We start from the raw sequence: 13801 nt of genomic DNA, 5'->3' as shown, positions 1-13801 counted from the left end.
AGGAAGTGAGAGAGACAGGAAAGGGGAGATATAGTATAGTATAAATCTGCTCTCTCTCGCTCCATCTCCCCGTTTGTATACCCAGGCTTTTCAGTTGTGGACCGACAAAAGAGAGGAGGAGGGCAAGAAAACAAATAGAAAAAGAGGAAATGAACCCAAAAACAAAACAGCAGGGCAGGAAGAGATCCAGTTACAAGCTATAGGAGAAAGATTTAAGAGCTTGAGGTACGATGAGAATTTGAGAAGAGGGTGTCAAATGAAGAGAGTGTCAAATGGGGAGAGACAGAACACGCAGAGCTGGTTTCTAATATAACTGAGCTGCTATTCGCAGGACTCACCACATGGCCTGCACGGACACTGGCTTGAACACATGGACGCGGTTCACTGTTGACACGCTGAAGCCCCTGTGGAGAGGGACAGAGAGAGAGACAGTCACGGAGAGGAACAATCACAGCCAATGCAATGATGAAGCCCTATTACTCATCAGCCCCTGCTCCCAGACTCTTACCCGTCTCCGTCCAGGTGGATGAGAGTGTCACTCCACAGGGGCAGGACCAGCCCCACGGTGCAGGAGCTGCTGCGGAGAAAGAACACCGTCACACTCTCGAACAACACTGGCCAGCACTATTGGGTTTACACTACGAGCACCACAATTGCAGCTAAACTCAGCCACACTGACCTGTCCCGGGCGAAGTCCATCCCCAGTACGATGCTCTCCTCAGTGTCCTGCCGGCCGTTCGTGGACACAACCACCATGTACCGTGTGCACTGGGGATAGGCACTCTCCAACCGTACTGCCTGAGAGAGAGAGAGAGAGAGAGAGACACAGTCAGGGAGGCAGAAGCACCTAGACACTGGAAGTGTGAGAGAAACATTGTCCATTTCTTTTCCATATGAATGTATTTAGCCTTTTCTTTTGGCGTGTGTGTATTTGGATTAATTTTAATCTTTACCATATCTGTTAATGCTTTGGCAGCTCAGCATGTCAATAATGCTGGTTTTGACAGAGATTGAGAAAGTGTGAAGGGCGAGAGGAAAAAAAAGTGTGTTAGATACAATGCTGATACAATGTGAGAACAAGTGACAGTGACAGAACAGTGTGTGGATGAGGGAGAGAGCTGTGCTTAAGGTCTCACCAGTCTGATGTTGTCCTCAGGCCTCAGCAGGGTGAACATTGTCTGCAGGTGCTGCTGGAGGTCACCTGGTCAGGTAGAGAGAGACACTGATCAAGAGATGACCTAAACACCTGCCCTCAGTACAGCAGAGCTACATGGCACTGACCCATGGACAGACAAAGCGTTTGAATGCACTTGTCAAAATGCCAAGCATAAAAAACGGAGCAGGCACCAACACATCAGTAAGTGGATAGTTTGGCCTTGTGCAGCAGTCAAATGCATATACACTGGTGGATAATTCAAGGAAGTGTGATGACGTGTAGGGAAAGACACTGCAGTCGAAGCACAGCACAGTTCAGCAGAAACACAAACATGGTGCAGCGACACCAACTGGCTTTGCATCTGCAGTGGCTGCCTCATGAGCGCAAAACGTGCGATTACATAAGCAGCCGAGACTGCTGGTGCGTGTGCAGTCGACGGGACTTTCCTTGCAGTGAAATCGGTGCAACCAGTTTATCCAGTGCGGATCAGGCCTGCGGGGCCGTGGGAGCGGAGTTACAGGGAGGACAGGTGTGTGCTGGGCAACGAGGCTATAGCGCAGAACAGCACAATTATCTGACATTACCGGCAAAAGCGGTAAACAACCTAAACTGCATAGAACTGGCGAAGAGGATGAGGAAGTGAATTGTATTTATTTTTTTGCAGAAAATTGTGCACTGGAGCAAAAAGCTTTGGCGGCCATTTTGACAATCTACAATGCAATATATAGTCCAAACACACACCATATACACAATATAATCTGTGTACTATACAGTCCAAACCATATAATTCCCAGCCATACTGTATACAGCAAATACACACCAACAATATAACCCACACACACCGTAAACACATTTATAGTAAACAATATAATCCCCGCTCAACAATGTATAATCCCCCCCACACAAAGACTCTGCAGAGACGTACAACACAAACACGCACAGTATAAACAATATAATCCACACACAGACTAAATACAATACAATTCACACACACGCAGCCTGCAGGTGTACGGACTGCTCAGCCCGTTTCTGTGCGATTACTGCCCACCTGGAACAGCTGGTTAGGACCAGAATGCACCACACACACACACACACACACACACACACACACACACACACACACAACCGAGCCAAGCCCTTATGATAATTGTAGTTGCCTGTGGAACGTGACCCACTTATTCTATTCCACCTGACAAAAAAAGCAGTTTATGTTTGTGTGGGCCGGGGGGGTTGCTTGGTGCGGCGAACGAAGAAAAAGGCTGACTGTGTGAGATGCTGTACAGTGTGGACATAGATTCACAATAAATTCCAGTGTAACACGTCTGCCAGGGCACCCCCCCTCTATCTTTCTCAAGGACACACAGTAAGGGTCTCTGCTGCTATGGATTAATATGAAGTGCCGTTTAGTGTCTTTGGCAGGGCTGTATAAACAACCAACAACTCCACACCACAGGACTACAGTCTACAGAGAAAAGGTCATCCGTACTGAATGTTTACTTGCTGTGCCGGGAAAGCCCCAATCTGTGTCCCTGTCCACGGCAGGAGTTTCCAGTGGCCTATGAATGTTTAACCCTTCTGCCCAAAACACAGGTAGAATAAGCGGTATTAGAAGAAATCAGCCTAGTTACAAGAGGGGGAGTGGCTTTGTGAATCCATTCCTATTGGCCATTATGTGAACAGGAGAGGAGAGGAAGTACCAGACCTTTGGGTTATACAATGTGATCTAGCAGTCACAGATTTATAGGATTCAACCAACTCCGATGTTGCGTTCTACTTCTACATAAATACCACGAGGGTAACTAGGTCACCGAAGAGAAAAATCAGGTGAAATTAAGCGGAAGTAGAAGAGAAGATGAGATTGGTCTACAGGTGTGATCTCGGGGGTGGCGTTGAGAGTCCCAGCTGGGCTGCTGTAGCGGATGGGATGTCCACAGAAGGCCAGTGGGAATGTAGGGTCAGCACCGAGAGAGGAAATACAGTATGAACGGAGAGGAGAGGAGTGAGGGGCAGCACTCTGGTTACAACCCTATGCCAAGAACGTCAGTCTTTAAATACCCCCAGCTGGGGCAGTGAAAACAAACACCCTACTGTAAGGGCACGTCTCGAATCTGGCACTGCAAAGGAAGTGGCAGTGCCCCTTGGCTGGTTTCTGGTGCTCCCGTGCATCAGACCTGCAGTGTTTGAGAGTGTGAAGGCCATGTAAAGCCTTTAGTGCATATTGTCTGGGCCGGAGTGGTCCGTGTCCTTGTCATGTACGTGGGGGGCTCACCTGCATGCTTGTTGCGGCGCTGGCTGACGCGGGAGGGGGCAGTGGGGGACGGGGAGGTGGAGCCATTCCCGCGGGGCAGGAAGAGGGCAGCCCCTTTCACAGTCAGAAAGCTCTCGCTGATGCTGTGGAGACAGAGGAAGACAAGACAGGATGGCGGGATTATTACATTGTTTACATATATTCATCTTATTTTTGAAATTTCTGTAATTGTTTTCCCCTGCGCCCCATGTAGTGGCTATGGATGAAATGCTTAGAGCCCACTGAGGAGGTCAAGATTAAAAACACACACATACACACACACTTGACTGAGACTAGAGAGAGATGGAGAGAGACACCCACACACCTTGGTCAAAGACGCCAGCAATGGTTTTACATTCTGATTTTCTGCAGGGACCTTCCCCCCCACACCGCTTTCTACTTCGGTATTCATTTTTTCAGTCTCTCGATCAGGCCCAGCGGAGTCCCAGGGGACTATGTGTTTATGCAGGCAAAGAACAGCTGCTTATTGCACAGCTGGAATGAGAGGGGGGGGTGTGTGTGTGGGTTGTTCAGGCTCTCCACATTCTAAGCTCCGGCCAATCACAGAGGAGCATCGGTACAGGAAAAACATCCCAGAATTCCGATCTGCCATAAAAGTGTCATCTGGTGCGTGTAATTATTAATGCTACTGGTGCGAGTTTCAGCGGCTTGTCTTTGGGTATGAAAAGGCCCGTCTCACATCTGACCGCTATAATCCGAGCATTCATAGGCCAGTTGTGACTGAATGTGGCTGCTGTTAAGCGAGTGTTAGATTAATGCGGAACCAAAGTTTTTTGCGTTGTTCTGTCCAGCCACTGCGACCGGCTCTGTGCGCGAGGCGGGGCAGTGACATGGAGAGAGTGGCTGCAGGGAGGGAGGCTGGGAAGCAGTCTAACGTCACACACCAAGAAAACAGACGCATTCCCACAACCTCCTCACCCCCAGCTGTTTCCTCCCTCCACTCCCACTCCCCCCTCCATCCATCCATCCATCCATCCTAGCTTCCCCTTTCTCTCTCTCATTGCATCGAATCAGTGGAATTTCACAGACAGCCAAACTCCACCAATGCAGTTATAGAAATGGTACCAAAAATAGAGACCCAGTAAAATTAAACAGTGACCAAAAAAAGAGGTTCCGGACTGACGACCAGGATGTGAAGGCATTTTGTCAGAGCAAAACCTCAATTTCGGATGTTAAGCCAGTCCTATGGAATAGATCACACTCTGCTCTCTCCTTACACTCCCTCAGCGGGGGTTAAATGGTTGCATTACTACAACTACCATGACTTACTACTATGTTACAACTGCTTTGACTATTACTAACTACCACCAAGCTATACGTGGAGCACTGTCCTGGAAAAATGTGCGATTTTATTATTAATTGTACAATAAAGTCAGCTTATTACAATGCCACTGACAAGCACATATTGGTACACGACAGCTACTGTTCAACTGCTACTCTGGAGGTTGATATTTATACAAATAAATACATCTTTCCCCAGAGAAGTTTGTATTAGAAAGACAATGCTAAATTCTCTCTCTCATCATAAACCCAAGTAATGAACTCTGCTGCCCTACGCCCAATAAGCAAGCAGACTGAATGGAAGTGTGACATCACTGGCAGGCTGGATTACAGTGGGAGCAGTCAGACCGGTTTTGAGCGAGCAAGAGAAACTGAGAAGAGGGGGGAAATAAAGGCAGACAGAGAAGTAAAAGAAACAAGAGACTGAGTGCGAGAGGGAGGGCGGGAGAGATGGGGTGGAGCAAGTGATTTAGAAAATGTGAAAAGAGATAAGGAGGGACTGAAAATAAGATGGTGGGAGAGATGCAGAGACAGGACAGAGATGCACAGAAGTGCTTGTGCAAGAATGCCACCCCCTGCCCTTCTCTCCCTCCCTCCTTCCTCCCCCGTTCAGGAGTGTGGAAATAAGCGACCCTGTTCTCACACTGGCTGTTGAGCAACAGGCTTCTCAGAATCCGATCGCACAAACAACAACTGCAACAGCCCCTGGAAACGGGCACACTTGGCACCACCTGCAATCTTTCACACTTCTCCTCACCCCAATTTGCAATCGGCAGTTATACTAACAATTCCAGAGGGACGAGAGCACCAGTGGGTTTCAGCCCCTATCCCATCTGTCGCTGCAAACACAGAGCTGTATATTGCTGCCAGGAGTGCAATGTGCAATGATCACTGTAGCAGTATCGATTTTTGCTTCCTTCTGTCCCAAGTAGGCAGTTCAGCTTCATGAGGGCACCATGAACAAGACTGACTCAACTGCCCCAGAGAGAGTTCAGAGAAGAATGACTGGAATAAACCCTGGTCTCACACAGGCCAGGTTAAAGGAACTGAGCCTCTTTATTATTGAACTGAGAAGCTCACCAGGGGGGAGGGGATTGGATTCAGGGATTTATAGTCTTGAATGGTAAGAATTAAGTCAACCCCAAGAACTCCTTCACGCTCAATGGAACAAGGCCCAGAGGCCACAAAGTGGGAATTAAGGTCATGCACTTTTAAGAGTAAAAATGGAGGCACTTCCTTGCACAAAGAGTACCGGGGATCGGGCACACGCATGCCCCCAGCAAGGTAGTGGAAGTTGATTATCATGGATGAGCTGCCAAGAACCAAACGAGTGAGAAGAAACTGAGGAGAGCTGCCTTCACAAATATTCACACACACTCACAATCCTGAGCTCGATAGTTCAACATAGCCAATCTGATCTCTCGCTTCCTTTGTGGTTGGGTGAGTGAGCAAGATTTCTCCTCACACCCTCTCTTAATTTCTGAGAAAGTCACCCTGATGCCGATGCTTCTGTACCCAGGGATGCAGAGCCGTGACCCTCCCTTGCCTCCACCCCACCCCCCGACACAGGAAGGAAAGGGTCAGGGTGGGGCTGCATCTACAGCACCCTGAAGGATGAAACATCTCTAATCATACTAGCTACTTCTCTTTTCACACGCTGCCACACAGCACAAAAACAAAAACAAAAAAAGGCTTACTGTAACCCAAGAGCTTTCACTCAAGACAGAAAAAAAAAAAAAAAATCAGAGGTCGGGCTGAGGCCCTGAAGGGGATAGGGGTTGGGCCAGGTCAGGGAGTGCAATTGGTTTTGAGCCCTGGCCATGTCAGTCCAGCACAGGCTACTCACACTGACATCTTGTAACTTAGTACAGCAAAACAACAAGATTCAATTTTCTGGAAAGAGGTTGGATCCATTTAAGGTCTCGTGAAGCACAAGTTACTAGATCCATCACCCATGTGCATGAGAAAGCAATTTTTGTCATTTCTTCTTGCTCTGCACATTTATCCAGGCATGGGACACTCACACACCATACAACGTCATAGTGCCCTAGACACTTGGACACAAATGGGTTTTTCTACTAAAATTAAAATGTTTCCAATTAACCCAAAAGAAAAGCACATACACATACACTAGACACATACGGTTGCCCATCTGCAGTTCACGATAAACCCAATCGGACTGACGGAACGGCTGAGCGGTGTGGGGGATGCAATCGGCAGAGAAATTCAAATCCTATTCATGCCCGTTCTGTCCCAAAGCATCTTGGGGATCACTTAGTGATGTGACCACACTATCGACACTCACTTAAAAATAGGACGCACAATCTTGAACAGAGCTGGCTTGCATAAGATGTCAGGATGCCTGAAATGGGCAGGAGTGAGAATCTTGAGATCACCAAGTTCAGATCGAATCTGAAGTTAAGTGCAAGTGTCAAGTGCTTTCCTGTGTTGTTGCCTACCTGGGAAACAACTGGGCAAGAAGGTTAAAACACTTCCCGTCATTTTTTATATAAAGCCGTTCCCCCGCTGCTGGTGTACGACTGAGCTTTGGAGGTAAAAATAAAGCGGTCTGAGCTGCCGTTGCTAAAAACGCCGTTGCTAAAAACAAGAGGCAAGCTTTAGGCAAGTGGGACACGAGGAGCTAAAATTAACCACAGGGTCACAACCAAAAAAAAAAAAAAAAAGCACTGATCTCCCATCCCAGACTTATTCCTGATCAAAGGACAGCTCAGCACTTCTATTATATAATCTTCACTGGGAATAGATTGAGATACTGCAGCAAGAACAGAGGTAGCATTGTAATCCTGAGTTACCGGTAGCGTGGACACACAAACTCATGTAAGTAGGGAATAGCTTGTATTAAACATAGCTTGTCCCTGACCTGGCATATTGAATTCCAGACACACAGTCTGCGTCATACCCTTCAGCTTACAGAAAAGGGAAAACTTAGAAACTTTTACGACACCGGCTGCAGATATCTATTGTAGGTACGGACTGTAAATTGATCCGAGTGACGGTGCATTAAATTATAATACGCCCGTCGGGTTTTCATAGCGTCTCGCATCAGTAAGTGTGTACATGGATGACAAAACTACTACTTTCTTCATTTTATTCTTGAATGGCCTGGGATCAGACTGTCTTTATAAGGTCGAATCCTCCACGCAGGTACCGAGATAGCAAACGCAAACGCAGTCAGCACCCCCCCCTCCGCCCCTCCCAGTTTGCATACAGGAGATTCAGCTCAGATTAAATAAGAAGGGGGTCACTTTTAGACTCCCACACTGTACTTGTTAGGGCACAGAGGCTGGGGAGCTATGCAGGAGGTCAAAGACAGAAATGCTGTTGAAAAAAAAAAAAAAGCTTCCCACTACCAAAGAGCTGACTGAACCCCCCCCCACCTGCCCCTCTCCATATTAGTCACTCCCAGACTAGTGATAAATATAGTCCCAGGCTTTGGCAGTCAAGGCCTTGTGAGTTTAGGGCAGATACACACACAGAGCGAGAGAGAGAGAGAGAGAGAGGGGGCTGGAGAGGAGCCTTGTTCCCTGTATAGGTAAGTGATGAGCCCTGGAAAGCAAGAGGGACTTTTGCAGAGGACGGGCAGCCGGGGCTATTCTGAGAGACGCCACGTGGCCCCCCCACTGGAGGGGCAAGGGCCAATCACAGCAGTAATTGATTTCTTTAAATGATATTGTGTGTGTGTGTGTGTGGGGGGGGGGGGGTTCCTAGACAGAAGAAGGAGAACAGGTCCCTTGTTTTGAGCAGGACTACAACCAGAAGCACATAAGGCCTTTTGCCCCAATAACCTCAGTTAACTGCCCCTCCCTCCTCTCTATATTCTGTGACACCGATCGTTTTCCTCCAAAGTGCTTTCCATAATCTTTTCGATGCAATACCTGGGAAGAATAAAATCTATATCTCGCTGAAGAATAAAAACAAAGGTGTGCATTGCATTTAACTTCCTCTTCCAACTGCCAAAAAAAAATTATAACCTCACCGTTACAGCTTTGGTAGTTGCCTCAACTCTGAGCCAGCCACTGTTCAGAAGGATTTTTGCAATGGACAGAAAGGGATCTGAGACCTATGTATGATTTTTAAATAATAATCCAGATAATTTTCCATTAATTGGATGCATCGATTAACCATAGGATGCTACAGAGTTAACGCATAAAAGAAACCAAAAAAAACAGCAAAGTATCTATGATTACAGTACAACAGTTGGTTGGAATGATCATATTGAAACTCATTACAAAGAAAATAAAAAGGAAAAATACAGCCACTGCTCATCTGGATAGTCTGCAGCCTCAAGCAAGGGAGCGTGTGATCAGGAAGAAGGAAAGAGGGGCTGAGAGAGGGAGAGAGAAAGGAGACTAGCTCAAATCCACTCAGATCGAACCGATCAGGCCAGAGGATAGTGCGGCAAGGGCTACGCAGGGTTGAACTTCCATTAGCCAGGGGTAAAATACAATAAGTGAATTAAATCTCAACGCACAGGTTTACAAATTGATAACCATCAAACGTCCCAGTAGGTTGGATGGATACTGAGAAAGCAATGTATGCACTCTTGCTTGCAGAGAACACAATCCCTTGCTCTGGTTGCTGTCAGTGTTCCCAGTATGGGCAGCTTTAGTCTCAAATCAGATCTGACAGCTTCTGAATAGGCTTGCGATGTGACACTTTATTTGTATTCAGAAGGGCAGAGATGACAGCAACAAAAAGACACACCCCCGGTGGAGTGGTCTTGCCAAGGCAGACCGACACGTGTTGAGTGCGTGGTCAGTCTAGCTCGGGGAATGGGGAGATGATCCCTTTAACAGGACCATTTTGGTGGCCTTCTGAACCAACCGCTGGCTCCCTCAGGGTAAGACTGACCAGCCAGAAGCAGTCACGACAGCAGGTGCTCAGGCTCGGCAGAGTCTGGTCAGGGGGTTAGGGAGATTTGACCATGCAGCTAAAGTTCTAGCATGCTGGGGACTGCCAATTGTAATAAACTGTCTGGCAGGGCGAGTTAGAGACTGTTGTGTCTGCTTAGAGAGAGAGAAAGATGGTTGGAAAAAGACACTCACGTCCCTGTATAGGTAAGTGATGAGCCCTGGAAAGCAAAAGGGACTTTTGGAGAGGTCAGACAGCCAGGGCTATTCTGGTAGACGCTACCTGGCTCCCCATTGGATGAGTGAGGGCCGTTCTCCAGCCAATCAGAGCGGACAGTGGACTTCTGCCCATGCCCCCCATAATTCTAGGAGAAAATCCACTCACTATGGAGTGGAGAGGAAGAGAAAGATGGGGGGGTGGCATTATTTAAGTGCTTTGTATACTAATTCAGATAGTGATGGGGGCTTCAGTGAGGTCTACACAAGCACATAGCCAGACTCAGAATATAGCCCGTTTTAACCTGCACTTAACCAGGAAGTCAATGCGATTACAATCTTTTAGAAGGGCGGGTGGGAACTGAGCAGGAAACAAACACTTTTCACCCCCCTTAGTTAGGTAAACAGAACAACAACTTAGTCTCTGAAAGAGGGGCATGTACTGGCTGATATTGCAGAACCCTGTTGAGATTACTTAAGGAGCAGGTCCATTCTAGATCTGGGGGACCGCAGTCTGCCCTGTCTCTAGGGCAAATGCATTAAAAAAAAACAAAAAAAAACATCCCCTTCTAATGAAAAGAGTGCAACCAAAATAGCAAATGGAAACCAGCCTGAAAAATCTAATCTTCCTCATTCGTAATTTTGTTTATAGAAGTCACATGGGTGCTCAGTCGGTTATCATCAAGGACATACACAAACACACACTCACACACCAAAACACACAAGTTAGCAGGTATTTATTTTGGTTCCCCCAGCCTTTCGCTTCCTTTATAAACAAAACCGGTTTCTGGCCAGAGTGGGCCGTCACTGCCCTCCCTAACCGGGCCCCCCTCTTCCAAGCAATCACTGTCAACTGGGAAGGACGCCTCCTATCAAAAGCAGTGCAGAACTGGTCTTCCTGAGAAGCAGAGTCACTGATTAACTTTCCAGGTGCAAAGACACAAATCCCAAACAAGGCCTGGCGCGCTGACAGCGGACTGCCCCACACAAAAGCCACAACACACTGTATCCAAGGCAGGTAGGGAGTACAGGGACGCGACAAGGGCTACTGTAGAACGAGGGCTAAGAATAGAATAGGGAAACAATAAAATCTATAATCTATAACTAGGTAAAACAAAAACAAATAACACGGAAATTGAGAATGTTGTTGAAAATGAGGTGTGAATTTACCAGTGAAAACACACCTTAAAAAAAACATTGACAATGCAAGACAAGGTTTCTGAACAGATGGCAGCTGCATAAAAGCGCACGGGGTGTTGAATAAGTTAAATATGCCTTGTTTTTCCCTTCAATACCATGGAAAATGAGTCCATCACTGCGGGTGCATTAAGCATCTGGGCATGTGAGTGCCAGCGTGTATATAGGGACAATAAAACTGTACATTGGGGATCGGATATGTGGTGTAGGGGTCAGGGGAGTGTATGGGAATTAAGCTGGGGGATCTGCAACATGAATAAGGACACAACCACCTCTTCAGAGCTCTCCTTTTGATCTGCCTAGAAAAGTTAATTCACAGCGGGATGTGCTTGCCATTGCATTCCTGCGGCTATTGTGCTGGCCTAACAATGGCTCTTCTGGGAATGGGGTTCAAACAGGCGGCTTCAGAGGGCTCCCAGCGCTGCTCGCCCACCTCCCACCATCGCAGCTGCTCTCATCCCAGCCTTGCACCCATCGGCCCAGGCCTATCTCCAGTGGGTGCGTATCGGTCACCCGACTAGTGTTGGTAAACAAACACAGGTGCCCAGGGACACGGACACACACACACCACTTTCCTGCGATCTCCTGGACAGTGAGCACAGATTTGTATGTATTAAACCGTGTAACTAAAAATAAAAATTGCAGCCAGTAAGGGGATTTTGAGTGTCAAATCTGCCTCCTCCAAGAGATCAACTTACTGCAGAGCATTAACTCAATCCATACCCCGCCAAAACTCAGCTCCCCACTGCCCAATCACAAAGACCCTGACGGCTAAGTTCTTTCTTATGTAAGAGCAGATCCACAATTAGAACAGAGACACTACACAGCTCGGTTTCAGAGATTTGTGGATTCCATGGCATCACCGGCAGAAACAGGTACATGGGAGCCGTGAATTGATCACAGCTGCTACAAAGCCATCATCAAGTGTAATTGTGCACAACATATGTATATAGCCTATTGTTGATTTACGAAACTTCTTTGTCTGCTGCCATAAGCAAAACGTAAACCAAAGCCAAAGGTGGAAATGTGGGAGAGGGACTGATGTTACCATCTGTGAAGGGGTAGGTGTGTGTGGCTCTTTTCCTGCAGGTGAGCTGGTGTTGGCTTGGCATCTGCTCTCCCCAGGGTCTAATTAAGGGATGGTGGAGACATGGTGCCGAGGTGCTGATCGTGCAGTCTGAGCCCGCGTCTCTAAGCTCATCAACATGAGCTGTCTGCAGACGGCAGGGTCGGGGAGAGAGGAGATTACAGCTGAACTGTGAAGCCCAGAGGTGGCAGTCCTTTCAGATCCTCTTTCAAGTTCAAGACTAAGTGTGGCTGAGGAGGCTAGAGGAGTTGGGGGGGGGGGGGGGGTTGGTGAGGGGATGGCTGGTGTTTTGAGACACACCTCAGTGCACCAGTCTGTAAATAAGTCTGCTATGTCTAAAAAAAAAACAAAAAAAAAAAAAAACCTGATTGCCATTTCAGAGCAGAAAAGAGAATTTAGCAGTTCTGGCCAATAGGCCTATAGCTGGAGAGTCTAGGCTGTCACAGGTGCTGAATTACAGCTCTGATAAAGGAAATATACACCGGCATATTTACCAGTATAAATACACAGTCTTTCCGGGTTAACCTTAGAAAATCCTGGCAGATTAAAGTCAGTGGCCTTGCAGGAGCAGATAAGACAAACAACTGCACAAAATAGAGCACCCACTAACACCATCCACTATCTGGTAGTTTTGGTTCTCTACCTCAGTTCCTACTTCTCTGTGGATTTAATAAAGTGCATTATTACAAGTATTGTTGTTATTATGAGATGCACCGGTTGAATGAGCTGGCATCTCTCCAGGTCAAACAAAGAGCAAGTTTCGGTGGAGCCTCTGGCTAGGGCTGTCACCGGCTGACGTGTGGAGTGAGTGGAGTGCGGAGTTTCGTTTCCGGACACAACACAAGCTCAGACACCTCTGTGTGTAACAGTCAGTGATCTAGCACCCGTTAACAGGGGAAGTTTAACTCAACCAGGATTCTGGGATAGGAAGGAAAAGGTCCTTTACAGGAGTTTAAAACCGGTTGTGTTGACACAGCCCGGTGACTGATAAGGGTTCTCTTACACACCGCCTGCCTGTTATTAAACACACCTAATGCAAAGTATTCAGACTCACGCTTACACAACAACGTCCTCAGTTGAACAGCACCGAGGGAATGTATCAATTTGGGAATTTGTGGCGACACTAGTACAGCAAGTCTGCCACACTGATGAGAGGCAGAGAGAGAGAGAGGGACTCAACTGGGATTTCCACCACGCTTTCCCAAAACTGACAAACGGGTTGTGGGGGGGATCCGGACAAGTTGTCTGGCACATTTAAAACCAACCAACAAAGTGAGTTCACACAAAGGGGCTGGCGGTAAGAACAAGCCCTTGCCGAGCCGCCTGGCTGTCGCAACCCTCCAGCTGGGGAAGTGTTGCTCACATCCTCTGACGTCAAGCTGGGGTGGGTGCTCGGGTGGGTGCTCAGGTGAGGGGAACAGGGTCCAGTGCCCGTGATTTAAGGCACTGCTATTATTAACTTTATTATAAAGTGGTTCAAGTTGAATTCTGCTGAATCCTACCATAGCCGTCCCCAAACACCCAGCTGTGTTAAACCTGTCGCCGGCCATCATTTCCGATTCACTGCGCTAAACAAACCGGTTTATTCTCAGGTGCCAGAACAAAAGGGTGCCGTCAGCAAGGCAGCAGCACAGGAATAAAGATGATGATTATTAAACATGTATGGTCTACTCAAAACCCGGTCT

At 47.5% G+C, this 13801-nt stretch overlaps 1 protein-coding gene across 3 annotated transcripts in view; it reads right to left on the bottom strand.

Annotated features, from left to right (window-relative positions):
* ssh2a (slingshot protein phosphatase 2a) overlaps nucleotides 1-13801 on the bottom strand; it is a 44266-nt gene that overhangs the window by 7640 nt on the left and 22825 nt on the right. For 2 of the 3 annotated variants that reach the window (XM_066696252.1, XM_066696250.1), the window contains 5 exons: nucleotides 3426-3547; nucleotides 1137-1201; nucleotides 680-798; nucleotides 509-577; nucleotides 339-404 (listed from right to left, as the gene is read on the bottom strand). In XM_066696252.1, coding sequence (XP_066552349.1) covers nucleotides 339-404; nucleotides 509-577; nucleotides 680-798; nucleotides 1137-1201; nucleotides 3426-3547 — 441 coding nt within the window. The remainder of the gene's footprint in view (nucleotides 1-338; nucleotides 405-508; nucleotides 578-679; nucleotides 799-1136; nucleotides 1202-3425; nucleotides 3548-13801) is intronic. The other variant, XM_066696251.1, reaches the window with a different exon arrangement.

This window comes from Amia ocellicauda, chromosome 22, assembly GCF_036373705.1.
Source record: "Amia ocellicauda isolate fAmiCal2 chromosome 22, fAmiCal2.hap1, whole genome shotgun sequence".
In the NCBI taxonomy this organism is placed as follows: domain Eukaryota; kingdom Metazoa; phylum Chordata; class Actinopteri; order Amiiformes; family Amiidae; genus Amia; species Amia ocellicauda.
Note: the sequence above shows the minus strand (reverse complement) of the source record. Positions and strands in the feature narration are given on the sequence as shown.